Genomic DNA, 18,684 nt, shown 5'->3' on the forward strand with positions numbered 1-18,684 from the left:
ACAATGTCATTACCACTTTATCATATGAAGAAATGACCAATACAAAAGTTATAGATCTTGATGAGTTATTCGACTTTGGTATTTATCATTTTTTCAGCTGAAATCATTTGGGGTACCAAAATCTTGTCTGAAGTTGTATTTTTTTTAAAATTCAAAATTTAAATTGATCAAACTTTTCATATGTATATATTGACAAAACCAACAAAATAAATTGATAGAGAATGATTTTAGAAAATTTTAGGAAAAAAAATCATCAGATTTAGAGTTAGTATGAGGAAGAAAAACTAGTTACAAAGTTGACCCACAGATTAAAAAAAAACCACACTGTTCACTATGATCATGTAAGGATCATCTAGAACAGTGTTATTTCTCTTTTTAATCTGTGGGTAAACTTTGTAACTAGTTGTTATCTCTCATACTAACTCCAAATGTGATGGTTTTTTTTCCTAAAAATTTCTAAAATCATGCTTCAGCATTTAAGTTTGATCAAACTTGGATGTGATAATGTTTTACACATTTTAAAATTTGAAATTTAAAATTTGACAAGTTCAAACCAAATTTTCAAACCCTAAATGATTTTAGATGTAAAAGTGATGAATACAAAAGTTGTTCAACTCATCAAGATCTACAACTTTTATTTTGGTTATCTTGTCATTTGACAAAATTTGAACCTTTCAAATTTGAAATTTTAAAAAATGACAAGTTCGAACCAAAATTTGAGACCCAAATTGATTTCAACATAAAAGTGATGAATACCAAAGTTGTTCAACTCATTAATATCTACAACTGTTATTTTAGTCATCTTGTCATTTGACAAAATTTGAACCTTTCAAATTTAAAATTTGAAAAAATGACAAGTTCGAACCAAAATTTGAGACCCAAATTGATTTCAACATAAAAAGTGATGAATACCAAAGTTGTTCAACTCATTAATATCTACAACTTTTATTTTAGTCATCTTGTCATTTGACAAAATTTAAACCTTTCAAATTTGAAATTTGAAAAAATAACAAGTTCGAACCAAAATTTGGACCCCCAAATCAATTCAACCGAAAAAGTAATGAATACCAAAGTTGAATAACTCATGGAGATCTACAACTTTTATTTTGTTAATTTCATAATTTGTTAAATTCTTAGTACACATTGTTCACACAAACATACATGAATATAGTCTCACACACACATACATGAATGTTGTCTCACACACATACATAAATGTAGTCTCACACACACATACATGAATGTAGTCTTACGAACACTGACACACTTACATAAACTAGCTAGCCCACCGTGACAACTTTCCCCTTGACACCTTTTCGTTCCCATGGCAATACATCTTTGGGCAGGTTCTTTTCCACAGCCTCGATCTTCTTATAAAAGTCTGTGAATAGCGGCATCTCATCACACTTATTGTAAGCTTCAACATCGTCCACGCCATCAACTCCGATGATATGTTGTTTTCCAGAGGCCACCACGTGCTTTGTCTTCTTCTTTGGGGGGAGGTTACTTTGCGGGTCGGACATATAGAAGACTTGCGCGACTCGTTCAGCGAGCACCTAAGGGTCATCCTGGTAGCCTACATTCTGGAGGTCGATGACTCTCTGTCCGATCTCATTTAATTGATGTTGCTTGATCCAGCGGCATCGAAACAGGGCTACCTTTATATCCCTTCCATAGTCAAGTTCCCATATATCTTCAATTATGCCAAAGTACAGTACCTTTCGCCCCACTCCGTCGAGAGCCTCTATTCGAACGTCGCTGTTCTGATTCACAGATTTCATGTCCTTTGTGTCGGTATAGTATGTGTACCCATTGATGTCATAAGCATTCCAAGACGTCACCTGTTTCGATGGCCCGGCCGCCAACCAACTGATGGTAATAGAATCTATGGTTTCTCCAGGCTGTATGTTCTGGTCCTTCAACCATGATGTTAGGCGTTGCTTATGCTGTTTTATGACCCAATCATCTGAACGGCCATTCCTCTCGGCCATAATGATAGCCATGTGTTCATCAATGTACAGTTGCATCACTGCCATACTCTGCAAGACACTGTAATGCGCCCGACTCACCTCTCTGTAATCATTGTCGAGGAACACTTTCCTATCACTTGTGCCCTTCCCAGCTAGCCTTCCCTTGTGACAAGAATCGGGATTACCAATCCCTCTCTGTACTTTTAGCCACTCTTGGCAGCACTTGACGACTTCTTCGGAATTGTAACCCTCTATCATGGAGCCCTCTGGATGTGTTCGGTTATGCACGTATCGGCTTAGAACCGACATGAACCGCTCGTAGGACCACATTTCATGCAAGAAGCTAGGGCCCAGCGCCTCGATCTGATGAACCAGGTGAATCATGAGATGTACCATTATATCAAAAAAAACGGGAGGTAAACACATCTCTAGCCGGTTCTGGGTCTCCACCATGAATTCATATAGGTCACTTAGCTCTTGCCTGCGAATCGTCTTCTGTGAGATCTTCGAAAAGAAGTAGCACATGCGGGTGATGGCCATCTTTAGGAACTCTGGCTTTATAGCCCTGATTGCAATTTGTAGGAACACTGTCAACATCACATGACAATTGTGAGCCTTGCAGTATGTTAATGATAGGTCCTTCATCGACACTAGCTTCTTCGGGGTCGCCGAAAACCCAGTCGGCACTCTGACCCCCCTAAGGAAATTGCATATAGCTCTCCTCTCGTCTAGGGTTAGGTTGAAGCTAGCCGTGGGAAGACTGTACTTGCCATTATCTTGCTGTATCGGCCAAAGCTCTCGCATCACGTTCAGTTGTACCATGTCTTTTCGTGATCTGAGACCATCATTTGACTTGCCCGTGTCCATCAAGGTAGCCATGAGACTCTCAAAGACATTCTTCTGCACGTGCATCGCATCAATGGCATGGGGGACCTCCAAGTCTGGCCAATAAGGCAGGTACTGAAAGAAGATCGATTGCTTCTTGAATGGTACGCCTTCGATGGGAGGTGTGCTTCTATCTCTAATCGTTCCATCCGGATTCTTCTTTCCATAGACGACGTGTATGTTTTGGACCATTCTAAACACATGTTCTCCATTACGACGTCTCTTTGGAGGGGGTTCATCCTCCGGGATGTTGTCATAGTATCTTAGGTACAATTTGCCACGGTACTTGTGACCTGTCTTTAAGAAGCGCCGGTTTCTTATGTAAACTATCTTCCTGGATCCATCTAGGAACACCCATTTAGTACCATCCAAATAGACTAAGCATCTAGTCTTGCCTTTGAACTGTCTAGACAGGGCAAACAACGCGGGATAATCATTAGTAGTAACAAATATTATTGCTTTGCATATAAAGTCCTCCCGCCGGAACGCATCGTACATCGGCTCCCCATACCTCCATAGCCTCTCCATTTCTTGCATCAGAGGCTCCAAGAACACGTCTATATCAATGTCTGGTTGTTTAGGGCCGGAGATAAGAATGGTGAGGAGAAGGTACTTCCTCTTCTGACACAAATATGTTGGGAGGTTGTACATGGTCAAGATGACTGGCCATGTGCTGTGGTCGGTCATCCTCTCATTGAAGGGATTCATTCCATCGGTGCTCAAGCCGAACCATACATTCCGTGGGTCATCACTAAATTCTGCTTTGTACTTGGCATCGAACGCTTGCCACTGGCTACAATCGGCCGGGTGTGCGATCGTATCATCATCCATCTTGCGCTCATCATCCCACCATATCATTAGTACGGCTTCCTTAGGGTTTAGGAACATACGCCTTAAGCGATCGGTCACTGGCAAGTACCACATAACTAGGGCAGGAATTCTTCTCTTATTTGCATCGTGGCCTAATGGAGTTTCCTCTGGGGGTTGAGATTCTTGCACCACCTTCTTCCCACCCTTCTTCCTCTTTCCTATGGAGGCTTCCACCCCACTTTGAATGTCATTGTTCTTGTACCGACTAGCCCCACACCTAGGACATGTATCTAAAGTCTCAAACGATGTGCCACGCCGAAAAAGGATACAGTGGTTGGGGCATGCATGGATTTTTTCAACCCCCAATGTGAGTGGACTTATAACCTTCTTTGCTTGGTATGTGTTGGCGGGAACTATGTTCGGCTGTGGGAGCAACCGTGACATGAGGCACAACAGATCATTAAAACTGCAGTCCGACCAGCCGTACTTAGCCTTCAGGATGAGTAGCTCAAGCACAAAACGTAGCAGTGTGAAGTATATCGGACAGCCCTTCTCAGCATCATACACAGTCTTCTTCGATGCTTTTATCACCCTCTCAAGATTTTCTAGACCTCTCTTGCTCTTTTCTAATATTTTTGGTCCAAAGGCCCCAAGTATTTCGTCCAAGTTGTCACCGTCATCTGCATCCCCCTCACGTGCTTCGCCATCATTGCTGACACCACCAGCATCATCACCACCTTGTTCATTGCCAAAGCCACCACCTTGTTGATTGCCATAGTCACGATCCATTTGTTGCTCAAGATCATCTGTGAATCGGGACAAGTATGCTTGGGTTTCAGCTTCATCAGCTAGATCATCGTTGCTGTCATCAACAACCACTGTTTCACCGTGATGAATCCACACTGTGTAGTCCGGAACAAATCCTCTCCTAATCAGATGTTCTTTGATGGTACTCACATCTCAAAATGCAATAAGGTTCTTGCAATCTTTGCAGGGACAAATAATCGTGTCACTATTCTCTTTCAACGTCGCTGCATGCTTCTCTGTGGCTTTGATGAATTTGTCCACCTCATCACGGAAAAGAGCGTCGTGTCTTAACGAACCATACATCCAAGAGTTCCTGTAGTCCATCTTATAGAAATAAAACAACCAAAAAAAGAATATTACTCGAGAATAATTGTATATACCTGAGACACGCACCATGAGAAATGCATAAATATTTTAAAATATAAATTAATAGGTTCAAATAAACAATTTCAAAGAAAACAATTAGCAACATTTAATATTTCATCCACTACCTTTCATGCAAACTCCATTCCAATTTTATGGTAGAGGATAATTAATTAATGGCCTATTTATCCATAACAAATTATAAACACACATTATAAAAAGGAATCAAAATAAATATTAAATGATAATTAGTAGCCATGGTAGAGGATATTTTACACATTAGCAACAATTAAAATCTTACACATTCACCTACATGCAAATCCTAGTCACATAAAAAAAATGAAAAAGAATAAAAAAACAAAATCCTAGATCTAGATATAGGGTTTCATGACACATGCATCAAACTTCACTAATACTACACTAAAATCAACAAAGATGTACTAACAAAGGGTGTAATCTTACTTCCCTACCTAATTTACCCTAGTATAGTAAAAATTAGGGTTCAATTTCACTCATAACTAGCTCAAGCTCCATGAAAGAGAGAGAAAACAAAAAATCAAATTACTTATTAACCATCGAATTAAACTTCAAATGAAGAGATGTAGAAGCATTTCCTTACCTTTTAGAGCCTCTTCATCAAAGGATTTGAGATCAAAATCTTCCCCCTTAGTAGAGTAATTTTTAGGAGGAGCCAAAGGCCTCCCAACTTTTTTTTTGGGTAGAAGAGTATGTCCCGAGGTGGAAGAAGGGGTGACTGCTATTTATTCGTGCGCCGTCAGTAGGGGCGGCTGGTGATTCAGCCGCCCCTACAAAATGGTCACTGCAGGGGCGGCTGGTGATTGAGCCGCCCCTACAGATCAACCCCAACTGTAGGAGTGGCTCAGGTTACCAGCCGCTCCTACAGTGCCATCTGTAGGGGCGACTAGGCTGCTGGGCTCGAGAACGTCCACTGTAGGGGCGCCTCCAACCCCAGCCGCCCCTACAGTAAAAATGCCCCCGTTCCTACTGTGTGAATCTGACGCAGTGCACGACCACAGGTCGCCACCGGCTGACTCCTACTGCGGCGGTGGCAGTTCGAGGAGCTGGATGGAGCGCCCCCACAGAGCGCAGAGCCTGTCACCGACGGGGATGAAGACAGGGCAGACATGGCGGTTGTTCCATGGATTTCGAACATCGCCGTCGTTGGGCCGAGGGCCGTAGACGAGGGACCTCGAGCGGACGTCGAAGCAGCGGGCGCCGTTCAGCTGGGGATGCATGGCCATGATCTTTGAGGAGCCCGAGGAGGCCGCGAAATACATGGACAAGTGCAACGCGCTCGGCCCCTCCAGTTGGAGGATGGGTCTCGGCACAGGCTGTAGGCCGGCGTAGCATCCGTAGGCAGCCGCCAGGTCGATCTTGCGGATGGAGTACCCCAGAGACCAGTCGTCCAAGACGAGATAGAGGTGCCGCCGCCGCATCGGCCTTCTTCTTGCCTTACGGCCTCCGCCACGCTCATCGGAATTGGACCGCCGCTTTGGCATCCTCCGACCTTTCTTGCTAGCTTGATTTCTTCTTCTCCTGATCCTTGGAGCCCGGCGGTTCGAACTCCAATTGTAAGACAAGAATCAATCTGCCTAAATCCTACTCCTATTGCAACTTAATTCGACGTATACGATCCTAAAATCTGAATCTCAAACGGGTGGCAAGGAGGAAGAGAGAAGGAAATCACACCTGGGGAGTTGTAGTCCACGCAGAGGATACGAGAGATCGGCGGCGGCAGGGGAGCCGGGCCGCTTGGGAGGTTCGAATCCGGTGTCTGATGGTCCAATGGGCCGTAGTGCGGAAACGAATCGTGTTGTCAGCCCATTCGCTTCATAAAAGCAAACCATCTCAAAGCTCAGAAAGTCCACCCATTCCATGTCTTCTCCGGTTGCTCAAAAAAAAAGTGGAACCATGTCTCTTCCGGAAGAAAAGAAAAAGGAAAAAGTCATGGCAAAATATCCCTGTTCGTTTGCTGAAATTTGGCTGCTGCTGATACATGCTGATTTGTTGTGAGAGGAACCATTGTTCCTTCGCTGAAAAGTACTGCTGAAGTAGTGCTAAAAAACAGGCGAATGTCATCAGCCAACAACATCGCAACATGTCAAGGTAAAATTTCTAGGTGTAAAGTGGTTTGTTCAGTTATGTGACTATTACTGTTTTGAGTTTATCTTAGGTGCATTCCAGATAATTTTGGTGCTGGTGCTCATGGTCATTTGTAAGGCCAAAAAACAAAAAAAGACCCCTCCAACAATTTGGTAAAAGAATATAATTCGAGAATCCAAATATATTGGATTGTTATCATTATCCAAAATCCAGATTCTCAAAATCACAATCTACTATTCGGATTTCCATAATTCTTTGAAGATCCAAACGGGGCTTAAGAGCATCTCGAGAAGTTTTGTAAAACAACTCCCTATTTTAATCCTTTAGCGAAAAGGAAAAAGTCCACTCCAGCAATTTGGTAAAAGAGCTCCTTAATAAAAATAAAAAGTTGTCAAAATATCCTCTCCAACTCATAAGTTCCACAGTCAAAAGGAACCCCATATCTCCTCCCCATCCGACATTTCTCTTGGTAGATTAGAGTAAATTTAACGCATAAGTAAATTATAAGAAAATAAATGGTTCTAGGTGAGAAGACATTAAGAGAAAAAAGAAATTATTGAAAGAGGTTTGATTGGTTAGATATAGTTTGAGGTTCCCAATACAAAATCGTTTAGGAAGCTAATATAGAAAACTATCGGAGAGGAAAAATAAATTGAGGTTGCTACTTATTTTGTTAACTCGCTAAACTTATTAGTTTAGCAAGTTAATTATATGAAACATCTAGAGTTTCGAATGTTTGTAAGTGAACTCCCTAATTCATTTTTTTAAAAAGCTAAGTAAAAAAGACATCTCTAACAATTGGTGAAAAACTCTTTTAAATAACAAGTTGCTAAAAATCCACTCAACTCATAACTTGACGCGTGGGGTAGGAAGCGCGCATCCTCCCCGTTCATGCCGGTCTTTTGTTTTTGGTGCTGACAAAGAAAATTGTATATATATTTTAATACTAGCATGTGTTGCAATGGAAACAAAAAATAACATCACAATAATTGTGATTTATGCGGGAACCAAATATAACACCATGGTAATTGTGATTTGCATGCATGTCGTTGTGCCACAACCGAAAAACAATGTTAACGACCTTTGAGTGATCTTCGCAATATTTGTCATAGCATATTTGAAAAAGATTAGATTATATAGCCTACATGTACTACTTTGATGTTAAACTACAAAAATTATAAAACATTTTGGCTTTCCTAGATTATTTTTACTATGTACTATGTATCTTGTAGGCATGGGTAGAGAATGTTTTACCAGGTTGTTGAAATATTTGCCAATCCATGCATAATTGAGCTACGCTTGCATGTTCTCTTGAACTTATCAGCCTGGCTTATAAATCATGGTACATTATTTATCTCTCACAACAAATTAGCGAACAAAACTTTTCAGCTTGGCTTTTCAGCGAAGCGAACAGGGCCGCATCTGCACTCTCAACATCATTAGTTGGTAAACACATGAAAAAAGCCATGGAAGTAGAATTTTGTTATGGAAAGTGATTGAACTAAAACAGAGACGGTAGACTGCAACAACTTAAGGAGGCTTTCATATATCCTTTCATCTCCTATGGTACATTTCAAATAACTTGATGAACTTTAGTAGAAACCTGCAATTTAGTATTGGTTCTTGATATACACCGACAAGATAGTGAAAAAGCTCTCAAGTATGCAACAATTTTACTATAAAATGTTCTTGTCTCCATGCACTCCATATCCGAATTGCCTAAGTTGGACATCCCATTTTTGTGTACTCAAGATCTTAGCGTGGGAACTTCACAGGTCAATTGTAATCTGGGCCCTCTCCCTGGTTACTCCGCATGACGCATGGGCTGACCTTGAAAGAAAGGAGTCTCCAATTTTACTGGGCTCTCTTGTTTTTTTTCGGTCCACTGCTCCCAAGGCCCAGCATCTGCCAGTCGCATGCCGTGACGCACAAAACCCACGGCGGCACGGCCCCATTCCGCGTCCGCACTCTCTATATATAGTATCCCGTCGCTCCCCTCCAAGCCCTAGCCGCGCCCCTTCTCTTCGCCCCGCCGCCGCCTGCCTCCCTCAGCCGCCGTCGCCATGGGCAGAAGTAAGTTCGCGTTTTCGATTCAGCTCCTTCCTACGCTTCTACTGCGATGTTTGTTGCAACCGCTTGTCTGAATAGGGCTCTCCCTTTTTCGTCCGGTGCAAATCTCGACTAGACTAGATCCACACGAAATCGGGTTGATACTTTTGATGAATACGTGGTGCTTACGGCACGGGCTTAGTATTGTTTGTTTGCTGAGTTGATTTGTGAAACTCGCGAAGTTGTGGTTGCCTAGTATATCGGATAGAGATGAGAAGCGCTGGGGCCTTGCTACTAATATATTGACCCAGATTTCTTGTGTTCTGGGCGGGTGATATGATCCGAAGTAACACGCTCATAGTTTAGGACCTGTCTGACTACTGGTAGAACATGGCATCAGTTGATTTGCTGTTCATAATTGGAAAATCTTGTTTTGGTTAGGGTTAATGCTTGTAGACCTTATACAGTTGTTTTACCTGTCAAAATGGGGTTACTAGTTATGTTCCATGGATTTTTAACGAATACATTTAGTATTCTATTGTATGCTATGAAAAAACACTGTAGGCCCAATCTGATTACACTGAATATGCTCAATCGCGTGCTTCAAGCATGAACTGTTGTATATTCTGTGGAAATTAATGTTCTGTTTTGCATCTAGTCAAGTTTATATTTGTTTGCACTGAATATTTTTATTACTGCAGTGCATTATTATTATGTTCATCGATAATAACGAGCTTTCATGTTTCTGAAACATTGGTTAGGGCCTGCGAGATGCTATCGCCAGATCAAGAACAAGCCATACCCCAAGTCCAGGTACTGCCGTGGTGTCCCTGACCCCAAGATCAGGATCTACGATGTTGGGATGAAGAGGAAGGGTGTTGATGAGTTCCCCTACTGTGTGCATCTTGTCTCTTGGGAGAAGGAGAATGTCTCCAGTGAGGCTCTTGAGGCTGCCCGTATCGCCTGCAACAAGTACATGACCAAGTCTGCCGGAAAGGATGCCTTCCACCTTAGGGTCCGGGTTCACCCGTTCCATGTCCTGCGTATCAACAAGATGCTTTCGTGTGCCGGGGCTGATAGGCTCCAGACTGGAATGAGGGGTGCCTTTGGCAAGCCTCAGGGTACCTGTGCTAGGGTGGACATTGGTCAGGTCCTTCTTTCTGTGCGCTGCAAGGACAACAATGCTGCCCATGCTAGCGAAGCCCTGCGTCGTGCCAAGTTCAAGTTCCCTGGCCGCCAAAAGATCATTGAGAGCCGAAAGTGGTGAGTGCATAATTACTTCATTGATGATGTGGAACCAAAATGTCATATTCTAATAGCTTGCATCAATTATTTTGTATAATTGTTTTTAATTTGCACTATCTTGTTCAGGGGATTCACTAAGTTCAGCCGCGCTGACTACCTGAAGTACAAGAGTGAGGGTAGAATTGTTCCTGATGGTGTCAACGCAAAGGTACAGCTATAACTCTACTTGCCACATTTTCGTGTAGATATGTCTCTGAATTAGTTTCGGTATCCCTTGGATAATGCATATTTTTAGATGTAGGCTTTTCTTTGGCCTCATGTCTAGAAGCAAGCTTATTTTGGACGACATAGTCATCTATGCTAATCCACAGTTTTTACCTTGCATCTCTGAGCATTCTCCTAATGTTTGTTCCCTCATCTCTGAGGGTAGTATATTAGTCAGAGCTTAATCTAATTTCATCTTCTCTTGACCTTTTACAGCTGCTGGGTAACCACGGCAGACTTGAGAAGCGTGCTCCTGGGCAAGCTTTCCTCGAGGCCGTTGCTTAAGTGGAATCCACAGTGGGAACGCGGATCCAGACGTTTTTGCTTAGCCTATCTTATTATTTTGCTTTGTGGAACATGAATTTCAAGTGTTTGGGGTATTACAGTACCTTATGTGAACCTGCCTATCTTGTGCTGAACATCGTTATGCATGAACGTAGTTCTCTTTTGTGTCTGAATGCTGATAATTAAGTGTTTTGCATCTGAATATATCTTCTCAATATGGTTAATCGCTTTAATTCTATTGGAAATGGGTTACCCAGATCTCTTGTAGAGGTGTCAGTGCGCAAAGATGTGCAATTTACACGAATTTGATTTTTCTACGAGCTTTTATTAACCTTATACTTGTATGGAGTACATATTTAGGTGTGTTTTGGTTTATCGTTTTCCCCCGTAGTGGTTAAAACAACGTAATCAGTACACGATCTGCGTTTTGGTTTACCGTTTTCCCCCGTAGTGGTTAAAACAGCGTAATCGCTACACGATTCATTTTTCTGCAGTGGGCTCTTTCATTCATCAACTGATGTTTGGTTGAGCGGGGAGGTAATCTCACAACGGAGACACGATACCTGCCTATAGAACACTGAAATCGCGGACCCATACATCACTGAAAATTACTTGATGTTTGTTTGAAATTACTTGTTTATTACTTGAGCGGGCCCATACAACACTGAAATTACTTGATGAACGCGATGTGTAAACGCTAATGCTCACGCTCAGGCTTCCGTCCATTCGGACCTGAAAAAAAAAAATCAAATCACTACACGCCGCACTCGTCTCCCAACTGCACGCTCGTTTGTCGTGCGGCTGTCCGCCTGCCCGCTCCGCTGTGCCGCCGACGCCCGCCGCCGCCATCCCCCACGGCCTGTGCACGGCCCACTCTGGCGTGCCCCCATCGCCATCCCCTGTGGTGCCCCCATCCCTTGCGAGGCCTCCGTCCTAGCCGCGCCAATGCTGTGCTCATCCTTCCGCCGTGCCCTGGCCAGGCGGCCAAGAGAGGGGGGCATCGCTGGTCAGGCCCAGGCCAGGTGCAAGCATAGCTTGCCGCTGCCAGGCCATGCCACCATCATCGATCGTCGGCTGGCTGGTCCCTCGCTCTGCGCTACGTCGTAGGGAAGAAAGGCGAAAAACACATGTTGCAAGCCTTATCTTTCAAGTGTTTTCAGATGTTTCATAGGTATGTTGTAAGTGTTTCATATGGATATTACAAAAGTAGATTGGAATGTTGCATATGTTGCAATGGTTGTATACGTATGTTGCAAGCTTCTGTTCTCAATGTTTCATCTGTGTTTTTTCAGATGTATGTTACAAGTGTTTTTATTGCATATGTTTCACGTATATTTTGCAAGTGTTTTTATCTGAACGTTGCATATGTTTTGCAATGGTTTCTCAAGTATTTTCAGGTGTTTTTGCAAGTGTTTCAGACGCATGTTTCGAAGTGTTCCATCTGTCTTGAGACGCATGTTGCAAATGTTTTATCTGGATACTTTAAAAATAGATTGGGTGTTGTACTACCACAACCACCAGATGCATCTGCTGGGGCGCCGTGCATGCGTGTGGAAAGCGGATGGAACGTTGCGCGGCTTCGTAGCCTGTTCGTTTGGCTGTGGCTTGTCGTAAACGATCGTAAATTTTCAGCCGGAACGGTATTTTTCTCTCACACAAACCAGCCAGCAGTACTTCTTCACGAACCAGCAACGATACGAACCAGCCAATCGAACAGGCTGTCGGGCGCAGGAAGCGGAGGGGAAGCGCGGGGAGCGGCGCGGGCGTTCCCGTCTATAGCACGGGCGTGCAGCAGCCAGCCGTCAGCGTCCGGCCGGACATCTCTACTAAATAGTGTGAGGGCCCCGATACGGGCCTATACAACATTGAAAGATGTTTGGCTGAAATCAATTTTGGTTGAGCGGAGACGTAATCGACTCGGGTCTGTGCACCACTGGAAGATGCTGCTCATTTGTGGGCGTTATCTGATAACGCCCGAACTCCATGTCGCGTGATTCTCCTGTACGCTTACGAGGCGCGGACCCAGCTGGCCAGCTGCTTTGCATCCGGATTCCGGAGTGCTCACGCGGGGTCTGCACCGGCCGCTTGACTCTCTGCTGCTGCCGCCGCGTGGTGGCGTGGGTATGCGGAGCGCCGCTTGCTCGCACGATGCCAAGGCTGCCTTGGTGGAGTTCCCACGCCTTCAGCTCCACCCGTCATATTTGCCGTAGGCCATAGCAGTGTCCAGTGTTGTTCGATATTGTAGCAATGAGCTCTTCTTCCCCATCCATCCCAAAATGAACAACACTTTAGGGAAGTTGAAGCCACAACAAACTCAAAGGGATCCGAAGTGTGTTAAGTGATCCTAGCATCGAATCCCTGCAACTCATTTCCGTTCTAGTCGCTGGTACCAATCTGCCAACCAAACACAACCATATATATACACACACTTTTAAAAGCGCGAAGCGTTCATTTTGCTTAGGACTAGGTTAGATGCATTGAAAAATCATGCCATCAGAACATCCAGAACAAGTTATTGTTATTTACTTTGGACCATCTAGGTGTAGATCAGAGGGTAATATCTTTACCAATTGAATCAAATATACCTAGAGCTTGCTTCGGGAGAAAAGAGACAGAGAGAGAGATGTAGGAGCATCTGACTGTCGGAGGAGTTGGAGGAGCTCCCTGCCATCGCTGGTTCGTCTGTGAAGCTCTGCGCACGGGCAGCAACGGTTGGTGTAGCGGTGGAGACTGGCGGTGGTGGCAAAGGCAGTGGCGCTTCCCGCCGCTGGCAGTGCCTCCCTCTCGATCGGACTAGGGTTAGACGGTGGGGTTGTGGCGGCGGTCGTGAACCTCGTATCAAGAGCCGTTTGCCCCACCTCCTCTTTATAGGCACTGTGCGACGGGGCCCACCATCTACTAGATGGCTGGACGTCCCCGATCAAGACGCGGTCAAGGGGTCCGTCTCGACCGTTGGGTCCAGACGGATGAGATCAATTCTAACATTCTCCTCCTTGATCTCAACTCATACTTTAACTTTAAACTTTAACTTCAATCTCTTTCACTTTTATTTGTTCCATCACAGATTAGTGCATAGAGCATGCTTCATCGTCACGGTCAATCGCCGATAGACTTAATAGCTACAATATACATCTCTGTTCTGAAACAGATTCTTTAACTTTTTGGCCTTTTATTGTCCGGAAATCATAGGTTATACCATAAACCCATGTCGACTGTGTGTTATCTAAACACACTGGGTGGTAAGCCTTTTGTACGCGGATCCGCAAGCATTGTTACTTTTATGTTCAATACTTTTAGTATGATTCCGGACTTTCTCCTTCACAACATATAACTTTAATGTCAATGTGTTTGGCAGCACACTTGACCTGTTGTTATAGGAGCGAACTACTTAAATGGTTATTGCTGTTGTATACCATTATCAATTCCGGATGTAAGTTCTTTTAACCATTTCACCTGTCCTTAAGCCTCATAACAAGCTATACTATGGGTATGCATCTTTGATGACACCATAACTGTTTCTTTGGAGCTTTTCCATAATAAAACTCCAACTGCGAGTATGAGCTACTATGTGGGTTTCACTAAACATCTCGCCAAAATTTAACATTTGTACCCACAACTATTTGAGGGTACTTATTCTTTCTTACTCACCATGAGGCCTATAAATCTTTGCACAATTGTAAAACATTCTCAACTCTATTCCAGTGATCTATATCTAGACTGGACTTATATCAAAACATCCCGGATACATGAACTATGTCAAGGTAAGTTCTTACTTATAAGCACTCATTAAGCTTCCAACAGCTGAAGCATATAGGACGTCCTTTCGATCTCACATTGGTTTTTAGAACACTGAAAGTTTCCAAAACTATTACCCTTGACTATAGGAACAGACGCAGGTTTATTCACATATATACTTTATTTCTTTAGAATCTTCTCTAAGTATATACTTGAGATAGTTCTAATACCCCTTTTCCTTTTGTCTCAGTAAGTTCCAATTTCTGGAACGAATGACGCTTTACCAAGATCATTCTCATTGAAACTTGAGGACAAGAACTGCTTCTTCTCCAACAGTAGATTAACACCACTACTAGCGAGCAAGGTGCTATCCACGTGCAGGAATGTGTCTTTACATCTTTTCTGATGTAACTGTAAATCATAGTGTGCCATTAACGCCATTATGATTCTAAAAGAATCGTTGCATTTTCATTATAATCTATTCCTTCTCTTTGTGTAAATCATTTCGCCACAAGTGGCGCTTTATAGCTTTCCATATTTCCTTTGGAGTCACATTTGTCTTGTAGACCCATTACAGTCTACTGTTTTGGCTCCATTAGCAATTTCTTCTAAGTCTCAAACATTGTTGGTATTTATCAATTTCATTTCATCTTCCTTTGCTTCTTGCCATTTAGACGAGTGAACGCCTCTCATGGCTTTTTCCAATGAGGTGGAATCACTCTCTATTTGAATTTCTTTCTTAACTTTTACTTCTTAGTCACCAGAAATATCTGATTTTCTTATTCTTTGAGACCTATTGGGGCCTCGTGGCACTTCTTTCATATGGGGCTATTGTTGCTCTTCATTGCCAAAGGGCAATTGTTCTATAGCCACCTGTATCACTAGATCCTTGTTTACTTATTCATTTTCTTTAAGAGCTAACATCAGGTGTTATATATGTCATACAACATCAACATGTATTAAGCAATTTGTTGCTCTAAAACACTGTAGTGGATATGTAATCCCATTTCTATTCAAGCTTTAGGTATCTATATACCATGCTCCCCTAGATTACTCCATCTTCTGTAAAGATGGTGTATCTTCAAATTTCTTATTTTTGGTTTAATCTGCTGAAAACTCATATGGCGCGTTTAGCACCGCCTTGATAACTCTAAACTCGTCCAGTATAAATACTAGCCGACTATGCTATCTTCCCATCGGAACTGTAAAAGGTCCAGGAATTTAGCTATTTCTTTACTTTAGGTGTATTGTTATTATGACCGTCTTACTCCCTCAACGATCACATTCATCTTTTATAGATCACTTTTACCTTCAATGCATAGTATGCATTGCATTATCTAAAGTATGGGGAAGTATCTTTCTTAATTGTCTTTCTTAATTAATCTTACATTTCTCTCCCTCGAAATGTGGTATGAACTTTTCTACCACAATTTCGAAACATTCTGAACTCTTATGAATGAGGAAACTTTGATTACTTACTTCATCCACATGATTACATCATGCAAACAAAATTCGTATGGAAGTACATTTTCCTCATTTCACTTCAAAACTCAACATAGTCTATTATTTTCAATACTTCTGTAAGTCACGCTTGCATATTATTCTTATCTTTTGGTTCACATGCAACTTTCTTTTGTTCTTAAACTCATTGAGTACTTAATGACCATGACACAATCAGAATGTACGGTCAATTCTAGGATAGCATAAGAGCTACCCCAAACTTCTCTCCATGTGCGGAATACACTTAGAGCACATGAGTCATCATATCCTTCTCCCGCCATGCGGGATAAGTACTATGCCAAACTCTCCCGCCATGCAGGATTGGTTAACATATGTACTATGCCAACTTTACCCCACCATGCGGGTATTTTCCCTTGAACGGACATAATTGCCAGGATTGGCTCGTGTTCAATCATCAAATTCAGAAATAAATCCGAATATTCTTTTAACACACATGTTTAATCCAATGTTAGTCAAATTAAACATGTATATGACTTTTACAACTCTCATAAGTGAAACTGAAAATAAATTCTTCTTCACAGAGAGTACATAAAAGACATTTCTCAATGAAGACTCTCATTGATCTATCTCTTTTCTTGGATCAACATCCTAGAATTATTTTCTTTTGAAGCCATTCTTTAAAGAGAACACAATCCCTTAAGCAATGATATTCTTTCATACATAACTTGCCCTTAGGCATTTCATCATCTGAGTCACAAGTACCCAGCTCATTTCTCTTACTGCCTTCAAGAATGAAAGCATGGAAGTCTTTTGTCTGAAAAAATACTCAACAATAATGCTCATTAAACTTTGAAATCTTTATGTTCTATTCTATATCACCGTTGGGCAGAAATAGAATAAAACATCATTCTTCTACATTAATTCCACATCACCGTTGGGCAGAAATAGAATTAACGTATAGAAATTCAATAATCTTGAAAACATAGAACTGCTCCTCAAAATTAAATTATCCCGTTGGTTCGAATTTAATTAGAAGACAATCAACTTCATTGCAGCGGAAACTTGAAAATACATTTCTCTAGTTTAGGAGCATTCCTTGATGTTTATATATTCTTTGAAAAATTGGTCACTTTGATGCAAAATTTATTAGAGATTTAAACTTTAAACATAAAACTCATAGAATTATAATATTGTTATCATCAACGTTGGTCAGAAAATAACAATACCAGAATTCAATTTTAACTACCAACCGACTATTCCTCCAATTAAAATGTTCCCGTTGGTTCCAATTTTAACTGGAGGATCAACTTTTCATCATTTATAGAATAACTATAACTGCTCTTCAAATTAAATTCTCCCGTTGGTTCGAATTTAATAAGAAGACAATAAACTTTAACTTTGCAGAGGAAACATGTAAATCTTAAACTAGTGAATTTTTCCCACAGGAAAATTCTCTTTTCTATTTTTTTCTTGAGTCATTAATCATTTCCAGGAAATAACATTTTACTGAAAAAAGAAAAAAATAAAAATGGACTCATTTGTTCACTGTCTGCTCGGCCCAGCAGCAAAACCGGTCCAGCCTTGTTCCCTCACGCGCGCGCTGCCACTCAGGCCGCAACGTGGGCCTGGGCCGACAAAGCGCCGTGGCTGCGCGCCCTGCCTGGGCCTCATTTGGCCCAGTGACTCCTCGCCGTCGGATCAAATCCGACGGCTGTCCGGCCGTTTCGCCCGATCAAAACCCGCTGCGGCCGGCCTCCCCCGGAACCCTAGCCTCATTTCTTTCTCCCTTCTATTCTCTCAGCCACGCGAGCCCGACGAAGAGGAGGCGACGACGAGAGCGAGCAGGGCCTCGACGCCATCGTCGCCCCCCTCGCCGGCGTGCGCACTCCCCAGCGGGTGAGCGCGCTGCCATCGAGTGGCCTGGCTATGGCGCCCCTTTGGCCTGAGTCCAGCGAGAGGCTTCTCCCGGCGCTCGGCCTTCTTCTCCCTGTGCGCCGGTGAGGCAGCAGTGCTGCGCAGCGGCGAGGTAAGCCCACCGACTCTTCCTCATCCCCTTTTCCCTTTCTGTTTCTTCGGATCTTGTTTGCTCTTCTCGGTTTTGACCGATTAGGATGGGGATCGAGTTAGGGTTAGGGTTTCGGGTTAGGGATTCACCCTCTTCTTCTTCTTCCCCGTGTCTATAGCGGGTTAGGGTTCGGATCTCATCGTTTTCTTGAATCCGAGCCCTCTGTTTCCATCTTCACCCAGTTAGGGTTAGGGTTAGTGAAAACCCTAGTCTGTATGCTCAGATCCGAAAAGATCTAATACGTTCTTTTCTTTTCTGTTCTTTTGATTCTCTTCCCACGCGTCAGCAAACCGACGGCTAGTGCTCCATCCCGCGTGAGGCGGTAGTGACGGCGGTGGGGAAACCTTCCCCGGACCGTCCAATTTCTTTAGGGTTAGGGTTCTTTAGGAGGGTAATCCGAATCGAATTCGAATCCCCTTCTTTCTTTTTCTTTCTATCTCCCGATTAGGGTTTAGGGTTCGATGAACCCTCTGTATTTCTTTTCTTTCGATCCAAACCGGATCTAACTCATCTCCTTCTACACTGCTACCCCTGACACAATCCACACACTAGATCCGCGTCTCTGATACCAATGTTAGTGTCTTTAGATCATCTAGGTGTAGATCAGAGGGTGATATCTTT

General features: G+C 42.8%; 1 protein-coding gene and 1 pseudogene across 1 annotated transcript; one reads left to right on the top strand and one right to left on the bottom strand.

Moving 5' to 3' along the window:
• Window positions 1-1,556: 1,556 nt before the first annotated feature.
• Window positions 1,557-4,775, bottom strand: LOC136536245 (uncharacterized; annotated as a pseudogene).
• A 4,120-nt stretch (window positions 4,776-8,895) lies between these two features.
• Window positions 8,896-11,004, top strand: LOC136538271 (large ribosomal subunit protein uL16). The gene is made up of 4 exons (XM_066530252.1): window positions 8,896-9,032; window positions 9,770-10,271; window positions 10,380-10,461; window positions 10,734-11,004. The coding sequence occupies exons 1-4, from the start codon at window positions 9,023-9,025 to the stop codon at window positions 10,800-10,802; spliced, it is 663 nt and encodes a 220-aa protein (XP_066386349.1). The 5' UTR covers window positions 8,896-9,022; the 3' UTR covers window positions 10,803-11,004.
• Window positions 11,005-18,684: the final 7,680 nt, after the last annotated feature.

This window comes from Miscanthus floridulus, chromosome 2, assembly GCF_019320115.1.
Source record: "Miscanthus floridulus cultivar M001 chromosome 2, ASM1932011v1, whole genome shotgun sequence".
Taxonomy (NCBI): Eukaryota; Viridiplantae; Streptophyta; class Magnoliopsida; order Poales; family Poaceae; genus Miscanthus; species Miscanthus floridulus.

Excerpts from the sequence above, each read along its gene's own strand:
- LOC136538271 (XM_066530252.1), top strand. Across the intron at positions 10,272-10,379 it reads ATCATTGAGAGCCGAAAGTG|GGGATTCACTAAGTTCAGCC; the intron begins GTGAGTGCATAA and ends TATCTTGTTCAG. Across the intron at positions 10,462-10,733 it reads CTGATGGTGTCAACGCAAAG|CTGCTGGGTAACCACGGCAG; the intron begins GTACAGCTATAA and ends GACCTTTTACAG.